Source organism: Hyperolius riggenbachi, chromosome 10, assembly GCF_040937935.1.
Source record: "Hyperolius riggenbachi isolate aHypRig1 chromosome 10, aHypRig1.pri, whole genome shotgun sequence".
NCBI lineage: Eukaryota > Metazoa > Chordata > Amphibia > Anura > Hyperoliidae > Hyperolius > Hyperolius riggenbachi.
In genome coordinates, this window is record NC_090655.1 from 152,345,735 (window position 1) to 152,368,816 (window position 23,082).

The window sequence follows — 23,082 nt, forward strand, 5'->3', positions numbered from 1 at the left end:
AACACTGTTCGCCCAACACTAATCTGAACTGACATGAGGAAGCAGGCAAGCACCCATGAAACTTTTTATCATGCTTAAATAAAAAAGGTTTTACAGTTAAACTGGCATATTTCTTCTGGAGAGGTAAGACCTACACTACCTCTCCCTTTTAGACTATTTTTAGGAGTTTTATTTATATTGGGCACCCCACCCTTGTTGTTGTTGTTGTTAGCCTAATACCTCCATTAAGAGGTGTCAGTTTTTTAGTTATAAAGAACCACAGGACTGTGACAAATCATTTCCTGTTTACTGACATTGTATTTTACATTAATGTGGATAATGAGAGATCTCACCACACACACAATGGTCCCAAACTTATTTTGGGGGTAAGGGTAATGTTACTGCCACATATAAATATTATTAGACTGTATTCACTGTTTCCAGGGTCTGACTCATTTAAAGAGGAAGTCTGTGCTATTCTTTTAAGCTGGTGTATGAAACTCATTGTATTCCAACATACAAATGGGATTGGATTGTTTTAGGAAAGCTAACAGGATGTACCAGTCACACATATAAAGCTTAATTTTAAATATGGATATACAGGTCTTTCTCAAAAAAATTGCATATTGTGATAGAGTTCATTATTTTCTGTAATGTACTGATAAACATTAGACTTTCATATATTTTAGATTCATTACACACAACTGAAGTAGTTCAAGCCTTTTATTATTTTAATATTGATGATTTTGGCATACAGCTCATGAAAACCCCAAATTCCTATCTCAAAAAATTAGCATATCATGAAAAGGTTCTCTAAACGAGCTATTAACTTAATCATCTAAATCAACTAATTAACTCTAAACACCTGCAAAAGATTCCTGAGGCTTTTAAAAACTTCCAGCCCGATTCATTACTCAAAACCGCAATCATGGGTAAGACTGCCGAACTGACTGCTGTCCAGAAGGCCATCATTAACACCCTCAAGCAAGGGTAAGACACAGAAAGACATTTCTGAACGAATAGGCTGTTCCCAGAGTGCTCTATCAAGGCACCTCAGTGGGAAGTCTGTGGGAAGGAAAAAGTGTGGCAGAAAACGCTGCACAACGAGAAGAGGTGACCGGACCCTGAGGAAGATTGTGGAGAAGGACCGATTCCAGACCTTGGGGGACCTGCGGAAGCAGTGGACTGAGTCTGGAGTAGAAACATCCAGAGCCATCGTGTACAGGAGTGTGCCGGAAATGGGCTACAGGTGCCGCATTCCCCAGGTCATGTCACTTTTGAACCAGAAACAGCAGCAGAAGCGCCTGACCTGGGCTACAGAGAAGCAGCACTGGACTGTTGCTCAGTGGTCCAAAGTACTTTTTTTCAGATGAAAGCAACTTTTGCATGTCATTTGGAAGCCCGGTGCCAGTCTGGAGGAAGACTGGGGAGAGGGAAATGCCAAAATGCCTGAAGTCCAGTGTCAAGTACCCACAGTCAGTGATGGTCTGGGGTGCCATGTCAGCTGCTGGTGTTGATCCACTGTGTTTTATCAAGGGCAGGGTCAATGCAGCTAGCTATCAGGAGATTTTGGAGCACTTCATGCTTCCATCTGCTGAAAAGCTTCATGGAGTTGAAGATTTCATTTTTCAGCACGACCTAGCACGGCACCTGCTCACAGTGCCAAAACCACTGGTTTACTGACCATGGTATTACTGTGCTCAATTGGTCTGCCAACTCTCCTGACCTGAACCCCATAGAGAATCTGTGGGATATTGTGAAGGGAAAGTTGAGAGACGCAAGACCCAACACTCTGGATGAGCTTAAGGCTGCTATCGAAGCATCCTGGGCCTCCATAACACCTGAGCAGTGCCACAGGCTGATTGACTCCATGCCACGCCGCATTGAAGCAGTCATTTCTGCAAAAGGTTTCCCGACCAAGTATTGAGTGCATAACTGAACATAATTATTTGACGGTTGACTTCTTTTGTTTTACAAACACTTTTCTTTTATTGGTCGGATGAAATATGCTAATTTTTTGAGATAGGAATTTTGGCTTTTCATGAGCTGTATGCCAAAATCATCAATATTAAAAAAATAAAAGGCTTGAACTACTTCAGTTGTGTGTAATGAATCTAAAATATATGAAAGTCTAATGTTTATCAGTACATTACAGAAAATAATTAACTTTATTACAATATGCTATTTTTTTTAGAAGGACCTGTATTTAAAGTGCAGCACATGACTCAATACTTCTAAAGTAACAGAGTTTGATTTGGCGAAAGGTAGAATGGACTCTAACTGCAACGCACAGTTCCAACTATACCTGCTAAAATACTCTTTAACACTCTCCTTACATCCTGAGAAACTGATAATGATCTTATCCTGGTAGGGACAGGTGGTGTGAAGAATGTGCACTCTGCTTGTTATATGTATTCCCTTAAAAATAATGCATCCCTGCTCTGTACCTTACAAATAAGAACATATAATTCTGGTCACACCTTCATCGGTTATTGTCAATTATACCTGGTATGTTTGGTTCCTCTGTACAGATCATAGTATATGTAACCATCAAGTTTTGTATAAATTAAGCTCACCTGGTTGTCAATGTGTGTATTAAGGGAAGAAATGAGATAAACTGCATGCTATGAACAAATGTATTTCTTTTGTTTTAGAGATTGCTTCTTATTTAGATTGTAATATCTGCTACAAACAGGTGTATATTTACCTTTGCAAAAACACTACATTGGCTTTAGAACGGACAGTAGAATACTGGAGGCTACAGAAGTTTCTAAGAAGAAGTAAAAGATAGCTGCTGTTTTTTTTTTGGGGGGGGGGGGGGGGGATATACTTGTAGATTGCCACTGCTTATATTAGAATAAAACATTACTCATCTAATTCTGCATCTGCGTATTGCTTGCTGTCTTCACATTATATGATGACATGGCAGCATGTATTAAAATCTTTGTTTACCAAGCTGTTTCTCCTTAGGATTTCAGTGCTCAAAATAACTCGGTGGAACTCGAAAGACTCACTTAAGTAGTTTTAATCTTCCTTGGTGCAATCAGCTTAGTTACTGAATATTAGTGCAGTTAACAAAGACAAAAACGACAGTTTTTACCTTAAAAATAATACAAGTTAGTACAAAGATATATTTATTTAACAATTTTAATTATTAGAATTATTACTCAGCAGAAAAAAAACATATATGCTCTTTTAAAACCACTTTGTCCTCCTTGACGTAGTTCTACGTCAAGGAGGACATGTGCTCTCCCGCGGCCGATCGCGCACGTGTACGCGCGCTCCCGGCCGTGGATCGTTAGCCCTGGAATCAATGAATCGGGCCATGGTGCCCGATCACTGATTCCTCTCCCCCGCAGAAAAAGCGACAGCTTCTCTCGAAAGCTTCGCTTTTTCTGCCTGCTATGTCCCTCTAAGCGTACATTGTACGCTTAGAGTGAAGTCATGTAAACAAACTCAAGGTTGCCATCTTGTGGCCAAAAAGTAAAACTACATCTAAATGTAAAAAAAAAATGCACATATATTTACCCCAAACAAATACTATTTACATCCCACCCTCCCAAAAATACCCACATAAAGTGTTTCATAATAATAAGAAAAAAATTACAATAAAATAACAAATATTTACCTAAGGGTCTAAACTTTTTACATATCTATGTAAAGATGAAATATTTCTATTTTTTTTATTATAAGCTTGTAAATAGTGATGGATGGAAAACGGAAAAAATGCTCTTTGATTTCCAAATAAAATATTGTCGCCATACATTGTGATAGGGACATAATTTAAATGGTGAAATAACCGGGACAAATGGGCAAATACAATACGTGGGTTTAATTATGGAGGCATGTATTATTTTAAAACTATAATGGCCAACAACTGAGATATAATGAATTTTTTCAGTTTTTTTCTTATTCTTACTGTTAAAATGCATTTACAGTAAGGTAGCTCTTAGCAAAATGTACCACACAAAGAAAGCCTAATTGGTGGCGGAAAAAACAAGATATAGATCAGTTCATTGTGATAAGTAATGATAAATTTATATGCTAATGAATGGGAGGTGAACATTGCTCGGATGCATAAAGTGAAAATGACCGAGGGCTTAAAGGGACTCCGAGCTAAAAAAAAAATAAATGAAAATGGTACTCACCTTGGGCTTTCTGCAGCCCAGTGTAGGTCGGGAGGTCCCACGATGGCGTCCTGGCTCTTCTCCCAGGTCTTCTCCCAGAGATGGCTGCCCGGCGGCTTCCGGGCGGCTCCAGGCGACACTGGCCCGAGTGTCGGGCTCTCCCTTCTGCATACGTCACGTGTGACTTCATCGCGCCAGCCGCCTCACATCATCATGGTGGCCGGCGTGACAGTACGCCGTGAGGATGCGAGGCGGCCGGCGCAATGAAGTCAGACGTGACGTATGCGGAAGGGAGAGCCCGACACTCGGGCCAGTGTCGCCTGGAGCCGCCCGGAAGCCGCCGGGCAGCCATCTCTGGGAGAAGACCTGGGAGAAGAGCCAGGATGCCGTCGTGGGACCTCCCAACCTACACTGGGCTGCAGAAAGCCCAAGGTGAGTACCATTTTCATTTTTTTTTCGCTCGGAGTCCCTTTAAGTGGTTAAAAAGCCATACATCCTGACACATACTTATAGGTGCCATCAGATCAGGATTTTTTTCTTATTCTTGGTTCGTCTGGTTTGGTTTATGAAAATACAGGAGAAGGTAATACTGTAGTGCATCACCTGATTGGCAAAAAGGATTTATGGCCACAGCTTACCCATACGATAGCACCTCCACTACTGAAACAGTGAAAATAGGTGCACTGCATGTCTGGTAAGTTGTGCACCGCCATTGCTCATAAAGTAGTTACAGCTATGGCGTATGGTAAGGTATTATGGTATGGTTATATGGCATCAGGAGTTAGTGGTGATCAATCTGGTAAACGAAAATAACAAGCTAAGCTGGGACAATGGAGGCATTCATTATAGCCGGGATACCAGAGGCTCGTGGCTACAGCTGGGTTGCCTGGAGGCGTGCACTCAAGAATGTAAAATACTGGCTATAGCCAGGGCACCAGAGGCTTGCAGCTACAGCTGGGGCACCTGGAGGCTTGAGTCCAAGAATCTAAAATACCTGCGGGTACAGCTGGGGCACCGGTGCTTGCAGCTACAAGCCTCAAGAAAGATGGCTATATGCCTTAAGCAAAGATGATGTCAACAGAAAGCCACAAACTAATTATGCATGATGAAGTTGCAATATGCTATTATTTGGATATTAATTCTATCTACAAGTCATAGCTATATATATTTATGGTGTGTTTGTGTGTGTGAGCATGAAGAATGAGTCATCCACTGACTTCCTATAAATTTGGAACTCCAGGTGTTACATCTCCCTTCCATACACACATGCTCCATTTACTGTTCAGTAACTATCTGACCCATAGGCATCCATACAAACAAAAGTATGCGTAAACTGAAATGAAGTCTGACTTTACTCTATGCAGAGCACAGAAAGACACATAGAAAGGTTTTTTAGTAATGTTAAAATCATACAGCATTTACAGCACATCATAAAAGAGCTTGTTATGCACTCCTGGTATTTTATTTCCACCATGGATGTTGTTGCTATAGCAACATAAGCTAGCATGCAAAGTTATGTGTGAAAAGCAGAAGGTGTGAGTTTCAACTGCTGATAAAGCCCCAGGGCGTGAACACTAACTAAGAAGGTATCACAGAAATGGATAATATTATCAAGACATTCAAAGCAATCTAAAGGGTAGACAATCCAATATGCTATGCTAAATGAACCCATACTATCCCTGATTAATGCAATAATAAACCAGTTACCCTTGCTTGTTGTTTATTAACACAATATACCAGCACACATGCAGAGGGTGTCTGATTTATTAAGTCAAACAATGGTAAATTATAATCATTAGGGTTAGTATGAGGTTGTGAACACAAATACGCAGTGAAATGCGTTTGCTTTCTGTCCAGGCACAAGACTCACCTAAGGTAGGTAATGTTGGGCTATTAAGGACCGGGCTATTTCTCAGAGATCTGTGCTGGGTGGGCTCTCCAGCCCACAGCACAGATCACATTGCAGCCAGGGCGACCAGACTTCCCCCCTTTTTTCCCCACTAGGGGGATGTCCTCCTGGGGGGATCTGAACGCCGCCGGCTATTTTGGTTTAGCGGGGGGGGCTTCTCAAAGCCCCCTCCGCAGTGATTTCCAACCTTCCTCTCTTTCCCTCCCTCCCCTCCTTCCCATGGGCAGCACAGGACGGCGATCCGTCCTGCACCGCCTCTGATAGGCTTCAGCCTATCAGATGCCGGCGATCCCCGGCCACTCAGAGGCCGGGGGTCGCCGATCTCCCTATCCTTACGTAGCATCGCCGTGCGACGTAAACACTGGGGATTTTTTCCCCGCATGTTTACATTTAGCCTGCGAGCCGCTTTTGGAGGCTCGCAGGCTGTTCACGGAGACACCCTCCGTGAACTGACATGGAACGAGCGGCCGCTTCCATGTAAAACTACTTACGACCTGCCGCCGCCTATAAGCATTAGGCAGTCGTTAAGTGGTTCAAGTAAACCATATATTTTTCAACATTGAATTTCATCTGCCATTTATGTGTCCATATAGCCTTCCTATCCAGATCCTTGTGCCCAAATAGCCTTCCTATCCAGATCCTTCCTATCCAGATCCTTCTGCAATATGTCTTACTGAGAGTTGATAATTGGTGCAATTTTGTATCATCTGCAAAAACAGCAATATTACTTTCTACTTCATCTACTAGGTCAACAATAAATAAATTGAAGATTTGCTGACCCCCTCTGGAACACCACTGCTAACAGTCACACATTTTGAATATGATTCAATAACCTCAGCCCTTTTGTTTCTGTCCATTAACCAGTTCTCTATCCATGATGCACACAGATTCTTCCCCAGTCCTTGCATACTCAACTTTTGCACCAGACCGTTGTGGGAAACAGTATTGAAGGCCTTTGCAAAGTCCAGGTATATCATATCTACAGCACGTGGCACTGGCAGTATTTCGGAAAACACCACCTTGGATGTCCTTGCCTTGAGTTTGTCTCCTAGCTCCCTGAAATAATTTTTTTAGGACTTTCCACCTTCCACTAACTTTGTCATTGGTACCAATGTGCACCAAGACAGCTTGGTCCTCTCCAGCCCCACTTATCAATATGCCTAGGCGATCCACCACATGCCAACCTGAGCACCTATTAGACAACATACAGTACCGCATGCATGGTTGCTTTGACAAATGACCCTATCTGTCCTACTGACAAAAGAGTCCCCTGCCACCCACACCTGCCTGGCCTTAGTTGCTCTCCTACTCCCCATTCTCATTACAGCAGTCAGTCCCCTAATTGCTAGAGGTCATATCCTTCTGAAGACTTGCTACTCAAGAAAAAGCATCCCTAAAATCATGCAAACATGCATTTTTTTTGTGTGTGTCAAGAATGAGATAAAATGCCCGATGGAAGTGTCACAGCCAGCTGCAATGATTCGATTAGGCCACGAGCACTAAAAGACACAGTAAATACCTAGACTGGGCAATTAATCACACAGGAAAACAGAAATGTTAAGGTGAGTACATAGTATGCAGGCACCGGGCAGTTCACCCCAGGGCGAGTCAAATGACAGCTCTCCCTGCTGCCGCTTAACTACCCGGCGGCGTTAAATACTTTTCCCCCCTCCAAGTTGTAGCAACTCGGAGGGAGATGTAATTCGGGGTCTGGCGCTTGCCAGAGCCCCGAATTACCGGTACGCAGGGCACGCAGCATAGCATTGCTGTTATGATGGTGCCCAGGTTCCATACTCAGGGCCAAAATGAACTGCTTCCTGCTGGCACTCTCTAGACAATCTTTATCTAGTTAATAGCCCTTTAAAGTCACTTTTATCCTTTTACAGTTGATCAGCTAACTGCAATATTATATATCATATGTATCATAGTAGTATCTGCTCATTGTCAGGTCAAATGCCAAAAACTGTACCAATATTTAATGCATGATAATATTTGATAACAGTCTCCAGTAGAAAAAGGCTTAATACCTGTATCAAATAAGTGATGCTTCCACCAGAACCTGTGTCTTTGTCTGCTGCTTCAACCTGAAAAATGCTGCTTCCTGGGGCTGAATCCTAAATGGAAGAAAGATCTGTGTTTTTTAAACATCTCAAATATATCTTGTTTTAATTCCTGCAACTCCCCTCCCCCCAGCATTTTCCAAACCTGTAGTCACGTCCTAACAACACTGCATATTTTGCAGGTAACACTGTGTATGCTCAGAAGACGTCATTGATGTATCAGCAATGTGGATATGCAGAACACATGAATGGTTGTTGGAACTTAAGGACAGGTTTGTGAAATGCTGCTCTAGAAAAAAAAGGCATATTACAGTTTTGAAAATATTCAACATATTTTTGTAGCCATCGGAAACACTTCCCCAGATACAGAGGGACAAGTTCGGTCACAATAAAAATAGGGATGAGCTGCTTGGGATGAGCTAGCATTTAACACTCAATTCATCTTAAGCAACCACTAACTTTTTAGTGGCCAGAAGGCTTTGTGTAAATGGATACCAGAATGGGGCCCCCCATTAAAACTTTGATTGGGGCCCCCTCTAAGTTCACCCCTATTCCTTTACCTCTGCATGCTGATCCTGGAGGTCCATCTTTCAAGGGTCATTAAACAAGTGTGGCCATCACGATTTTCACACCCATAACAAGTGTAGCCACAAAAACACCTAAGCTGGAGGGTGGACCCATATATAGGAAGGAGAGAAGATTAGCATATGGGGGGAGGGGGGGTGTCCCGGCTGCAGTTACATCCCTGTTAAGGGCCCATTTCCACTTGCATATGGTGCGTTGTGAATCCGTAAATTAACAATGCAAATTCAAATTCACATTGTGTTTGTATGCAAATTTGAATGCAAATTTCCGCATTGCAATTTCTAACCTGCCTAGCAACTCCAATCCCATAAACCTCTGCCCAGAATTTGACCACTTCCTGTTTCCTTTGTTGGGCTGTAGAAGGCAAGGAGAAAGGAGTTTTAGAATATAAGGTCACTGTGCCTCTTGTCTTTCAGGTCATATAGTGCTGTGAGGGCCTCTATAGAATAGGTGCTTTTAAAATTGTAAGCCATGATTGCTGTTAGCTTCTACCCTGTCATGAATAAACAGGAAACAGAAAACCAGGCTGAAACCTAGAGTAAGCTGTGAGATGTTGCAATGAATGCTGAGAGATTTTGAATGCGTAATCTACTGTAGATATTAGTATTACAGATGCAGACCCATTGACTTTTATCACTTGCGATTCTGATCCGGTCCTGTGCGTGCTGTGGAAATCTGCAGCATGCAATACATAACTTCTCTTCATCGCATAGCATCCAAAAAAATCACATTCAATGGAAACTACTCCATTGACATGCATTGGTTTCAGTTTTGCTGTGGAAATTCACAATATGAATTCAGATGTAGTGGAAATGGGCCTTTACTGCGTCTTTACAAGGATATGGAGTTCGACCTTGATAATGTTCCATTTTACCGTACCTCACCATTATGCTAATGAAAGCCTACAGGTGCTTTCATACAGTATGCGGTGCACCGGAAGTTGCCGATCTACCGCACAGACAAACTGATGTTACTGTGCGACCTCTGTGGCAGCATGCTGCGGATCAGAAGTCATGTACGTCTATGACAACGCAGGGTTTGCCAAAATGCAATTCCCATGCGTGGAAGCGTATTTTTACAATATGCTTCTCCGCACTTCCGTTTCTCCAAAACAGGAAGTGACCACAAGTGATCATCACTTCCTGTTTGTATCCTGGCCAGAAGGGGATTACTGCATACTAACGAGGTATTCCCCGCCACCAATACATAGTCTGAAGCCAGCCTTAAAGTCGGTAAGAGAATTTTGGCTCCCGAGTCTTGTATGAAGTCATTGTGAGCGGAGGTCCACTTGTTAAAGATTGTTAATTTCATGAGCACTGCTTTTCACAGGATTTTTTCCTTTTATTTATTTCTACTTTCTTCTAATTAGGGTGTCTCCACATGTGTAGACAACTACGATACTTACCTCTGGAACACTGACGATATACGGTGTTCCCAAAAACTCTGGACTTCCATCATTAACATCAGTCACCAGGACACGTACCCGCTCTGAAACCTGTTGAATACATAGAAGTCCCAAATTATTATGACAATTTGAAAATGTTACCATAAGACCTAATTAAAATAGAAGTTGTAGAAGTTTTTTTTATATGTATTTAAAAAGCTAATTGCACAATTCTGGAACAAGATATTCCATATACATTCTTGAAGTTAAAATGAAACAGACTGTGATAATAAGGAACAAAAAAACTGTACATTTTAGGATTTTTCGTGACAGTTCACATCATACTCCTCCCATTTATTCGCCAATAGCTTTATCATTACACTGAAATGATCTATATCTTGTTTTATTCGCAAAACAAAATAGGCTTTCTTTGGTTTGTTCGTTTTGCTAATAATTATTTTATTTTATATGCATTTTAAAGGGAATAATAAAAAAAGGAAACAACTCCTTATTTCTCAGTTTTCAGCCATTATACAGTTATGTACTTTACACTATGTACTTTAACTGCAGACTGTCCGCTTTAATTTCAGGGTATTTACATTCAAATCAGGTGAACGGTGTAGGAATTACAACAGTTTGCATATATGCCTCCCACTTGCTAAGGGAGCAAAAGTAATGGGAAAGAATAATAATCATACATCAGATTTTCACTTTGTAATACTTGGTTGCAAATCCTTTGCAGTCAATTACAGCTTGAAGTCTGGAACGCATAGACATCACCAGTTTCATCCCTGGTGATGCTCTGCCAGGCCTTTACTGCAACTGTCTTCAGTTTCTGCTTGTTCTTAGGGCATTTTCCCTTCAGCAAGTGAAATGCATGCTTAATCGGATTCAGGTCAGGTGATTGACTTGGCCATTTCATAACATTACACTTCTTTCCCTTCAAAAACTCTTTAGTTGCTTTTGCAGTATGCTTTGGGCCATTGTCCATCTGCACTGTGAAGTGCCTTCCAATGGGTTCTGAAGCATTTGGCTGAATATGAGCAGATAATATTGCCTGAAACACTTCTGAATGTATCCTACTGCTTTTGTCAGCAGTCACATCATCAATAAATACAAGGGAACCAGTTCCATTGGTAGCCATACATGCCCACGCTATGACACGATCACATCATGCTTCACTGATGAGGTGGTATGCTTAGGATCATGAGCAGTTCCTTTCCTTCTCCATACCTTTCTCTTCCCATCACTCTATCTGGTACAAGTTGATCGTGGTCTCATCTCTCCATAGGATGTTGTTCCAGAACTGTAAAGGCTTTTATAGATGTTGTTTGGCAAATTTAATCTGGCCTGTTTTTTTAGGGTCACCAATGGTTTACATCTTGTGGTGAACCCTCCGTATTCACTCTGGTGAAGTCTTCTCTTGATTGTTGACTATGACACACATACACCTACCTCCTGGAAAGAGATCTTGATCTTGCCAATTGTTGTGAAGGGCGTTTTCTTTGCCGGGGAAAGAATTCTTCGGTCATCCACCACAGTTGTTTTCCATGGTCTTCCATGTCTTTTGGTGTCGCTGATCTCACCGGTGTGTTCCTTCTTTTTAAGAATGTTCCAAACAGTTGTTTTGGCCACGCCTAATGTTTTTGCTATCTCTCTGATGGGTTTGTTTTTTGTTTTTTTTCAGCCCAATGATGGTTTGCTTCACTGATAGTGACAGCTCTTTGGATCTCTCTTGAAAGTTGACAGCAACAGATTCCATATGCAAATGGCACACTTGAAATTAACAGTGGACCTGCTGATTGTGATTGTGATAATGTGGGAATAACACACACCTGACCATGGAACAGCCGAGAAGCCAACTGTCCCATTACTTTTACTAACTTGTTTTTTTTTGTTTTGCTTTTTTTTAACTACCTTAAGTAGTAGGCACATATGCAAGCTGCTGTAATTCCTACCATTCACCTGATTTGGGTGTAAATACCTTAACATTAAAGCTGACAGTCTGCAGTTAAGGCACATTATGTTTGTTTCATTTCGAATCCAAGAAGTTTTAAATCAGGATCATACCATTTATTGGCTAACTAAAAGTGAATAAGAATCCATTGTGGTTGTGTATAGAGCCAAAAAATGTTAAAATTGTGTTGATGTCCTAATATTTATGGACCTGACTGTAGCTTTAAAATAAAATGTGCTCCGACACATAAAACCCTCACATATGTATGGCGATAATATTTTATCTGGAAATAAAGGTGTATTTTGTCCCGTTTTGTGATTTTTAATACTATAACAATAATTAAGAGCCTTTATTTGCAAAATTAACAGTAATATACCCTCATGACATACATATTAAAAAGTCCATAAGGTAACTATTTATGTTTTATTTTGGTAACTATAGGGTGGGGGTGTAAGGGGTTAAATGTATGTATGTAAATGTATTTTATGTATGTAATGGTGTGTTAGGGTGCATTTAACTTTTTGGCCATAAGATGGTGCTACGCTTAACTTTGTGTTCTATTAATAGTACACAAAAATACTGTTTACATACGGGTTTTGTGAATAAGAGCCTGCAGCAGCAATGTGAAATGGACGCATTTTGTTTGCACAAACAACAATGTAAGCAAGATGAAATAAGGTTTGCCAATAATACTTGCAATTTAGAGGGGCACAGGGATTCCAAGGGGAGGGCAGTGCCCCAGTGTGCTCAAGTGTAGCACCGCCACTGGAGGTACAAGGCACAGTGTTTTGGCATATGGACAGATTCAGGTTAAAGGGGAACTGAAGAGAGAGGTATATGGAGGCTGTCATGTTTATTTCCTTTTAATCAATACCAGTTGCCTGGCAGCCCTGCTGGTCTATATCTCTGCAGTACTATCTGATTAAAACCAGAAACAAGCATGCAGCTAGTCTTGTCAGAGCAGACTTATAAGTCTGAACCACTGAAACCCCTGATCTGCTGCATGCTTGTTCAGGGGCTATGGCTAATAGTATTAGAGGCAGAGGATCAGCAGGGCTGCCAGGCAACTGGTAATGTCTAAAAGGAAATAAACATGACAGCCTCCATATACCTCTCTCTTCAGTTCCCCTTTAAGAATGAATCTACAGTCCTTATCTTGTCCGTTAGCTGCAGACTACCTGTGCCTACAATATTAAACCCATGGTAGTCCCTGAAACTTAACTGCAACACTACAAAAGTATTACTGGCCATGTGCTAGGTGGAGAAAATAAATATATGTGTGCCTCTAATAATACTATATACAAGAAAATCACAGTGACAGTGGCAGTAAAATAACGTACAAAAGATAAAAGTTGTGCCATTTAGAAAAACTGTAATAACCAGTGAAGACCAAACCTAAAACACACACACATACTATCACATTAACTTATGCATTAAAATAGCATTACATATCTTTACCTTATTCAGTCCATCTGAAATACTGACAATAGCCTCGATCTCATCCTGCTTCTATTATATTAAAAATAGAAGAAGAAAAAGAAAAGACAGTAAATTTGAGCTTTTACATGTTGCACTTAAAAAGTAAATCAATAACCTAGATAAATTACACAAGGGATGAAATATGTCGCATTTTTCAGCATATAACACACACAGCTTCAGAGGGCAGAAATCAGGGGGAAAAAAACAAAAACTAAAAACTAAACTGATGTGTGTCTATGGTGCACTAACCAAAAAAAAAGCTCTCTCTAAATACCCTATCTAAACTACACTGCCCAGCTACACTACACTAATCCCTGGTTCCCCTTTAGTTACACTACACTCTACATTACACTAATCCCTGCTTTCCTACCAACTAAGCTGAGCAGCTGTGCAGCAATGCACTACACTACACTGTACTAAAGTACATCAACACTACACTCAACTATACTGTACTAATTCTACACTGCACTAAACTACTCCAACACTACACTAAACTATAATATACTAACACTTCACTGCACTAAACTACACTTTAACCACTTCACCACTGAGGGGTTTTACCCCCTGACCACCAGAGCAATTTTCACCTTTCAGCGCTCCTTCCATTCATTCGTCTATAACTTTATCATTACTTATCGCAATGAAATGAACTATATCTTGTTTTTTCCGCCACCAATTAGGCTTTCTTTAGGTGGGACATTATGCCAAGAATTATTTTTTTCTAAATGTGTTTTAATGGGAAAATAGGAAAAATGTGGGGAAAAAAAATTATTTTTCAGTTTTCGGCCATTATAGTTTTTAAATAATGCATGCTACTGTAATTAAAACCCATGAAATGTATGTGCCCTTTTGTCCCGGTTATAAAACCGTTTAAATTATGTCCCTATCACAATGTTTGGCGCCAATATTTCATTTGGAAATAAAGGTGCATTTTTTTCAGTTTTGCGTCCATCCCTAATTACAAGCCCATAGTTTATAAAGTAACAGTGTTATACCCTCTTGACTTAAATATTTAAAAAGTTCAGTCCCTAAGGTAACTAATTATGTATTTTTTTTAATTGTAAATTTTTGAATTTTTTTTTTAATTACAAAAAAAAAAAAATGGGGAGTGTGGGAGGTAATGAGTTAATTTTTTGTGTAAAAGTCATTTATTTGTATGTGAAAAATGTGTAGGGTGTAGTTTACTATTTGGCCACAAGATGGCCACAGTAACTTTTTGCTTTATTGCGACCTCCAAGCCTCCTTCCGGAAGCTTGGAGGAAGAATAAGGAGGCTGGACACGTGAGTTTCTTCTCACAATGATCGCGCTGCCCATAGGAGAGCAGCGGGTCATTGTGGGGCTTAGATCAACGAACGGGAATGGATTTTCCCGTTCATTGATCTCCGGGCGAGCGGGCGGCGGCGGTTTTACTAGCGGCGGGCGGCGTGTTTACGAGCGGGAGCGCGGACAGCGTCGGGAACGCGGAAAGTACGTGTTTCTCCGTCCCTGGTTTTTAAAGGATGGAAAAAGGGGCGGAGAAATACGTACGCGCGGGGGTAAAGTGGTTAATACTATACCTGCCCCTGCCACTGAGCTTCTCTACCCCTTGTTTCGGTCCTGCTTCTGTGCGCGTTCCTCTTCTGCATCCTCCGATATCCAGAGACACTGCAGCTGGCTGCCGCTGCACAGCTCCGCTGGATTCTCCATTCTCCCCGTGCTGATTGGTGGCCGCCTGCCGCTGCACAGCTCTGCCGGGTCCTCTGTACTTCTCATGCTGTTCAGCGGCCATCTGCTGCTGCACAGCTCCCCGATTCCTCCATACTCCTTGTGCTGATTACCGTTACATGAGTGGCACATGTGCATTGCTAGTGTTACAGTAATCAGCACAAGGAGGACCCGGCAGAGCTGTGCAAACAGCAGGTACCCATTAGGCTCCCTGCACACTGCATGCGATTCTGCTTTTTAATCAGTTTTTACATCCGATTCCAATTTTTAATCTTTACTGCATGCTGCGTTTTTTTATCCGTTTTTCTGTTGAATGTATTCAGGGAATATCGAGATTGAAAATCGGAAACGGAATTAAAAAATGGATTTGTTGTGTGCAGGGAGCCTTAATCAGCACAAGGAGTATGGAGGACACCGGCGGAGCTGTGCAGCTGCAGGCAAGTTTCTCTGTTTATTGGAGGATGCAGAGGAGGAACACGTGGAGAAACAGGACTGGAGCCAGGGGGAGAGGGGGGCAACAACAGGAGAAGTAATATAGCTTCCCTGCACACTGTGCACAACTTTATTCTGCATCTTTGAAATACAAGACGCACACTCACTTTTCCCCCAAGTTTTAGGGAAGAAAAAGTGCATCGTATGTGCCCAAAAATACGGTAAATGAAAGTGAGGCTAAAACTGGAGCAGGTTCACATAACAGCTTACGTCTTATAATTGAGAAAAAAGATTTGAACTCTGTTCATAGCAACTGCTTCATTTTTCTTATTTTTATGTACCAGTCTTTATGAATCAGCCCCAGTGACAGATTATGTAAAACAAGAAAGATGGGAAACTAACTAGCAACATAATAAGAGCAATCATAGAGCCCATTCACCTAGTATCTCACATTCAGTTTGAATAAATATTTGGGAATTGCAACAATCACCTTTATTATCAGTAATAGTATTATATCTCAATCATATTTGGAATACTGTACAAGGTGCAGTGTAGAAATATAGACAGTAATGGCTAACAATAATTAATCCATAGCCTGCCAGTATTTTTGTAAAGCTACTTGCCAGTGCCAGCTATGTTTAAATTGTGTTTATTAAAGGTCTTCCCAACATATACATGCACTAAATTTCACATTGGTTAGTAGGGAGGTCGCTGCTATGCAAAGAAATTTGGGGTGATTTAGAATTATGCTAATTATTATGAAAATCTATTGTAAATTAACTGATTAAATCTTGCTGTGCACGCATTTGATTGGTCCATTTTTAAGATGCACAGATTTTAAGTAATATTTGCATAAATCAACTTATTTGCATATCTCAAGCAAAACAGAAAGTTGACAGTGACCCAAAACATTTGTACTAAACACCTTTCATGTCTCTGGCACAGGAATATGCGGAAACAAAAACACCTTAAGAGCTCTTTGGCGTATAAGTATGCTAACACAGAACTGCCTATCAACGCCTGTGGCAGTCGAAGAGTTAATGGTGCTTAACTTAACTATGCAGTAAGAATGCAGGACAATATATCTGTATGTACACATGTAAAAATAATTCAAAGTATCATAGCAGCCATTATCCAATAAATAATCTGGATGAAGCTTTTGATCATAGTAGTAGATGAACAAACTATTGGGCATGTTGTCTGCTTTGTTTTTTAGAAGAAAATAAGCAATACAAAATATTTTATTATTACATAAATATCCCAAATCCCACAACGTATCTTACAGCATTACCTCTCTGTCAAGTTCTTCTATTAATGTAACATTTCCATGAAAAGGGTCTACTGAAAAATAACTTTTTGATCCAGGTTGAAATGTCAGACCATATATCACAGGATAGCCTTCTGGGTCAGTGCCATTTAGTGTATATATGAATGTACCTAAAGTGGGAAAAATAAACATTATTAGAGGTAAACTTATGTTTTAAAGTTAACACTTGCAACTATAAATGCAAATTTAATAACTAGTTAAAACTGTACAAAAACAAAGCAAGCTGGAATAAAGAACCTGGCAGAAAAGAACAAAGCACACAGTGGCCTCATTTCACTAAGCTTTATCAAACACTTTATCAAACGTTTAATAAATTTACCTCATGGGTAAAATCTAATTTTGAATTCACTAAGATGGTATAGATTTTTTGAATGGTTTATCAATAAAACATTCGATAAATACACAAAACCTTATATAATTCAAAATTAGCTTTTACCCATGAGGTAAATTTATCAAACGTTTGATAAAGTGTTTGATAAAGCTTAGTGAATTGGGGCCCATATGGTGATTAAGGTAATCCTTTTCAACAGGCATAAAACACAAAATCTGAACTCAATGAACTTGAGAATGTTCTGTTTTCTTCCTTCGCTGTGCAGTAATTTACACATGTAACAACGTACTAAAAGTGCTCTACAGAGCTACCACACATACCAATTGCAGCATTTTGTACATTAAAGGAAACCTGAGAGGAGCGAGATATAGAGAATGACCATCTCCCATCATAATCAATCCAGTCATTGTAATTTTTTGGTGTAGTTGCCCTTGAATACCGTTGGCACACACGATCAAATGGCCGCACTTATGCTGGGAATACATGGCTCGATTCTGAGTCATATAGATAGATAATTTCTGACATGTCCGATCTCCGGCCAATCGTTTTGCTACTCGATTCCACATTGAAGACAACGCAAAAAGATAAGAAAAATGAGTGGAAGATAAGAGAATCGCCTGCGGAATCGAGCAGGGAATACATCAAGTGGGCGAATTAAGCTGCAAAATCGAGCCGTGTATGCCAAGCATAAGTCTCTTATCAACTTACATTCACCCAGCTGTAGCAGATATCAATGTAGACCATAGACACTTTGCAAGCAGTTTAAGGATTTTATTGGTTTCAATCAGAAATACAAGTTGTTTATGTCATCAGCATTCTTCATTATAGCAGCAAAGAATATGAATACGGTTTCATTGCAGATCTTGATGGTGCATTGCAATCAGTCGGGCTTAATTAGGCTAAACTAGGCTACACAACTAACAAAGCCAAGAGTGTTAAAGAGGAACTCCAGTGAAAATAATGTAATAAAAAAAAGTGCTTCATTTTTACAATAATTACGTATAAATGATTTAGTCAGTGTTTGCCCATTGTAAAATCTTTTAAATCCCTGATTCACATTCTGACATTTATCACATGGTGACATCTTTACTGTTGGCAGATGATATAGCTGCTGCATACTTTTTTTGGCAGTTGGAAACAGCTGTAAACAGCTATTTCCCACAATGCAACAAAGTTCACAGACAGGAAACTGCCAGAAGTACCTCGGTACTTAGAACTTCTTGTGGGAGGGGTTTCACCACAATATCAGTCATACAGCATCCCCTGATGGTCTGTTTGTGAAAATTAATAGATTTCTCATGTAAAAGGGGATATCAGCTACTGATTGGGATAAAGTTTAATTCTTGGTCGGAGTTTCTCTTTAGGTAGTCTGTACATTTTGAGTACATAAAACTAACTGATGTTGCCTCTCTACCCAGAAGGTGTTCACTAAAATCATCCAAATTATGTTCTCTAGAATCTGTCTTAAAGAGACTCTAAAGTCTACCAAATTACCTCTTTTTATTTCAGATTCCTCGAGCACTAATAGCACAAATGAATCGCCACATTCGTGCGGCGGTAGGAGGTTTTTATTTCCCCCGAGATCCCCGTCGCAAATCCCTCTGGTATTTCCTGGAGGAGGCAGATCTTTTCACTGTAGCTCTGCCTCCAGTCCATTCAATCACCGCAGATTGCCACCTCTCCCTGCCCCTCTCTTTGAAAGAAGACTGAGAGGGGCGAGGTGATGTGGCAGTCAGCGGTGATTGAATGAACTGGAGGCAGAGCTACAGCCCAAAAAGCTCTGCCTCACCAGGAAGCAAAATCTGCGACTTTGAAAGTCTTAGGATTTTGCCCCGGGGTTTGGGGGAATAAAGACCTCCTACGGCTGTGGGGATGCGGCGATTCATCTGTGCTATTAGTGCTCAAGAGGAATCCGAAATAAAAAGAGGAAATTTGGGAGACTTCAGAGTCTCTTTAAGGGAGAACTCTGAATATAGTCAGGGGCAGTTTCTACTTTTCAACATCCTAGGCCAGCTATCACCAGCCGTCCTCCCCCCCCCCCCCAAAAAAAAACTCATCTAAATGAAGCCTGTACATGTGCTTGATTATAGCACATGGCAGGCTGTGTCATATGTATTTTCCTTCTAAATCCCCGAAAAAGTGATGTTACTTGGTCCCCCCCACAAAATTGGCTTAACTATGACTGTGGTAGGGATAACATTTTGAGCGCCTCTGAGGATAAGCAGCTGGGGACATAACTATATACTCTGTAAAGTGCTGCAGATGATGTCAGTGCTATTCAAATACATAATAATACGGAAGGACGTTAGACTATGACTATGGCTAAGATTAGATTGTTAGCTCCTCTGAGAACAGTCAGTGACATGACTATGTACTATGTACAGTGCTGCAGAAGATACCAATGCTATATAAATACATTATAATAATAATATGGAAGAGACATTACACAATGACTATGGTAGGGATTAGATTGTGAGCTCCTCTGAGGACAGTCAGTGACATGAGTATGTACTCTGTAATGTGCTGCAGAAGATGTTAGTGTAACGATTGGTGTCAGCACACAGAGAGAATCTGATTATTGGTGATCTGCAGTATCACCAACAATACAGATATATACCCGATTATTGATGATCTGCAGAATCACCAATAATACAAGTATGACTAACCTCTGGACACCTGATAAAGTGTAAGTGTTTTGGTGCAACAGTAGGCTGTCTCTCGTGGGGCGGGAGACGCAGATAACAATGAGCATGGACCACCTGAGGAGCAGGTGGACCTTGGCTGTGTGAGGACTATCTCCTAGGAAAGGGGACAGAGATCACCTGAGAGCCAGTGATTCCCTGCAATACCGGGAATCAGACTATACTGCAGCCAAAGGACTCCTAAGGGATAGAGCCCTTGGCTGTACTGCAGAGAGGCCTCTCTGAGGAGCAGGAGGTCCCTGCAGCTAACTGATACTAGGTGGAATAGTGTCACGGGTAGTACAGACAGGCTGAACACTCGAAGGATGACTGACAGCCCGAGGGGTCGGGCAGGCCAGGTCGGCAACACCCGAGCAAATGGTAATAACAGATATAAATCACAATCCTAGTCTGGGGTGTGAGGTCTCGACACCCAGGAACTAGTCTAGAGAATAACACAGTAATAGCACAATGTTCCTAAGCTTGAGTGTGGGGTCCTTGGTCACAACACCCTGGAACTGGTCTAAAGTATAACACAGCAATGACACAGTATCCCTAAGCTTGGGTGTGAGGTCCGTGGTCACAACACCCTGGAACTGGTCTAAAGTATAACACAGCAATGACACAGTATCCCTAAGCTTGGGTGTGAGGTCCGTGGTCACAACACCTTGGAACTGGTCTAAAGTATAACACAGCAATGACACAGTATCCCTAAGCTTGGGTGTGAGGTCCGTGGTCACAACACCCTGGAACTGGTCTAAAGTATAACACAGCAATGACACAGTATCCCTAAGCTTGGGTGTGAGGTCCGTGGTCACAACACCCAGGAACTGGTCTAAAGTATAACATAGCAATGACACAGTATCCCTAAGCTTGGGTGTGAGGTTCGTGGTCACAACACCCTGGAACTGGTGTAAAGTATAACACAGCAATGACACAGTATCCCTAAGCTTGAGTGTGAGGTCCGTGGTCACAACACCCTGGAACTGGTCTAACATATAATACAAACGTAATCTGGCTAAGTGTGAATTCCCAGGTCCTCCTGGTTCTAACACACTGTGGGATCTGACTGGTCTGAGTGCACACGTTAGTATTCACAACGGCAGACAACCAGCAACTGACAAGCAAGATCTATATATACTTACAGTGCTGTGCAACCCCGCCCGAGCCATTCATCCATGTGTACTGTCAGGAGGAAGTGGAGGAAAGTGTAGAGGAGGCTGCAGGGCGGGATGAATAGGGTGGTTGAGTGCTTTGATGTTGGGTTTACTCCATTTGCATTACAGACACCTTACTGCCACTCAGGCGCCCTAAACAATGGTCATATTCTGGCGCCCTAGGCCATGGCCTTGGTGACCTTGCCAGAAATCCGGCCCTGAATATAGTCTTTCACAGTAGTTCTTAAAGTGAATGAGTGTTTTACGTTGCAAGAACGTCACAGATTCTTACAATCCTCCCCGTGAAGACTTATAAACAGAATTCTTAACGGAGTTTCATTTTCTATACCTATCTTTACTATTTATTTTTAACCTATACCTAACCTATAGTTTAGACAGTCCATATGGGTCTCAAAGGCCTTTTTACTTTTTCTGTTTCATCTTCCCATGCTTATCTAGGTGTTTGCACACTGGAAGAGAGAGCAAAACCTCTTGGCCTGCTTTTATCATAGCTTTCCGGTGGACTCCCTAACTTCTAGGCTGATGTTGCCCATCCACTCAACATCCATGTCACATGGTAACACTTGCATACTTGTAAATGCAATGATAATGCAACAACTCAGGAGATATAGAAATAAATAAACATTTAAACAGTATCAAATAGAATTGCACAAACTTAACTTCGCCTTAAAAACACATTAAAACAGCTGTAAAGAGCTCCTCATGCATAACCCAGTAACATCAATCATGCCTCAGCCACACTGGTACCGGTACAACCACTCTCCGGTTTGTCTTCAGAGTGGGGAAACAGATAATGCTGGGGTGTGCAGATGGTACATATCTGCAGTCAACAGTAAGAAACTGACACTGTGCAAATGGAGGATAGCTGTAAGGCAGGTAGAGAGCCAGCACATCCCAGCTGTTAGTCTCATCAATTCGGTGTTTTGCCATCAAACCATTTGTAACTCCAGCCTTTCTAAAGCATCCAGTGCTGCCTCCTTCTCACAGCTCACCACTTGATCCAGCGACTGACATTGGCGGGGAGCGGTAGCAATGCGGGGTTGGTATCCAAGCAGCTGGTCAGCTGATGAGAGCACTCAAACACAGAGCAGGACATGACCCTGCCCACCTACGCATTGCGCCTGCCCACTGCAAGCTTTGTCAAGGTGCGCATACTTGCATGCTCATGGAAAAGTAAATCTTGTTTTTAATTGACAAGGCAGAGAACTGGTGACAGGGCTATTCTAAAAGGCACATTTTAAACAACCTACTACTCTTCATATTAACTGCCTGAAATCCTATATAATAATTTGCAAGTTTCCCTGCGTCCTGTCCATGTGTTAGTGCCTTTGCGCTACTGCGCATGTCAAGCACTGACAGCCGGTGGGACAGGACACAGGACAGGGCCAGGTGGCGTGTCGGCCGGGCGTGTGTGCATGCGTGCGGCAGGCGTGGGCGCGCGTGCGGTGAGCAGCAGCATGCGGCCATGCGAAGGGCAGGCGCACGCATGCGCGCTGTGATGCTCAGATGAGTTCAGATGATGATGGGTACCCACATTCTGCTGCCCTAATATGCCTAATTTTTGAATGATCTCAGTCATGCCTTCTACAGTTTGCTACCCCCATTCCTCCCAGGATATCCTGGGACCTTCTTTTGGCTACACTATTCCCTGTGTTATGTGCCCAAGACATAAAAGCCTGTTTAAAGTTTAGCAGCGGCATGATCCAGCTCCCCTGCTGTAGCACATATGTAGCATTCTGCTCCTGTATTGCACTGCTTGCTATATGTAGTCTTGACAGTTATCTCTCAATATGGGGCTCAGCAGTGCTTTTATAGATTATAAATAAAAACTTCTTCATGTCAAAAATGCATAAAGTTCTGTAAACAGAAACTACTTTTCCACACTAGTCTCTAGCCAGCACACTCTGGACCTATCTGAATTGCAATGATCTCACTAGAGTTAAGTGTC

General features: G+C 41.5%; 1 protein-coding gene across 2 annotated transcripts in view; it reads right to left on the bottom strand.

Moving 5' to 3' along the window:
* The window catches only part of CDHR1 (cadherin related family member 1), a 144,734-nt gene that overhangs the window by 85,057 nt on the left and 36,595 nt on the right, over positions 1–23,082 (bottom strand). For both annotated transcript variants that reach the window (XM_068258858.1, XM_068258859.1), the window contains exons 4-7: positions 16,909–17,054; positions 13,460–13,510; positions 10,066–10,155; positions 8,043–8,129 (exon numbers count right to left, since the gene is read on the bottom strand). In XM_068258858.1, the coding sequence (XP_068114959.1) occupies positions 8,043–8,129; positions 10,066–10,155; positions 13,460–13,510; positions 16,909–17,054 (374 nt within the window). The remainder of the gene's footprint in view (positions 1–8,042; positions 8,130–10,065; positions 10,156–13,459; positions 13,511–16,908; positions 17,055–23,082) is intronic.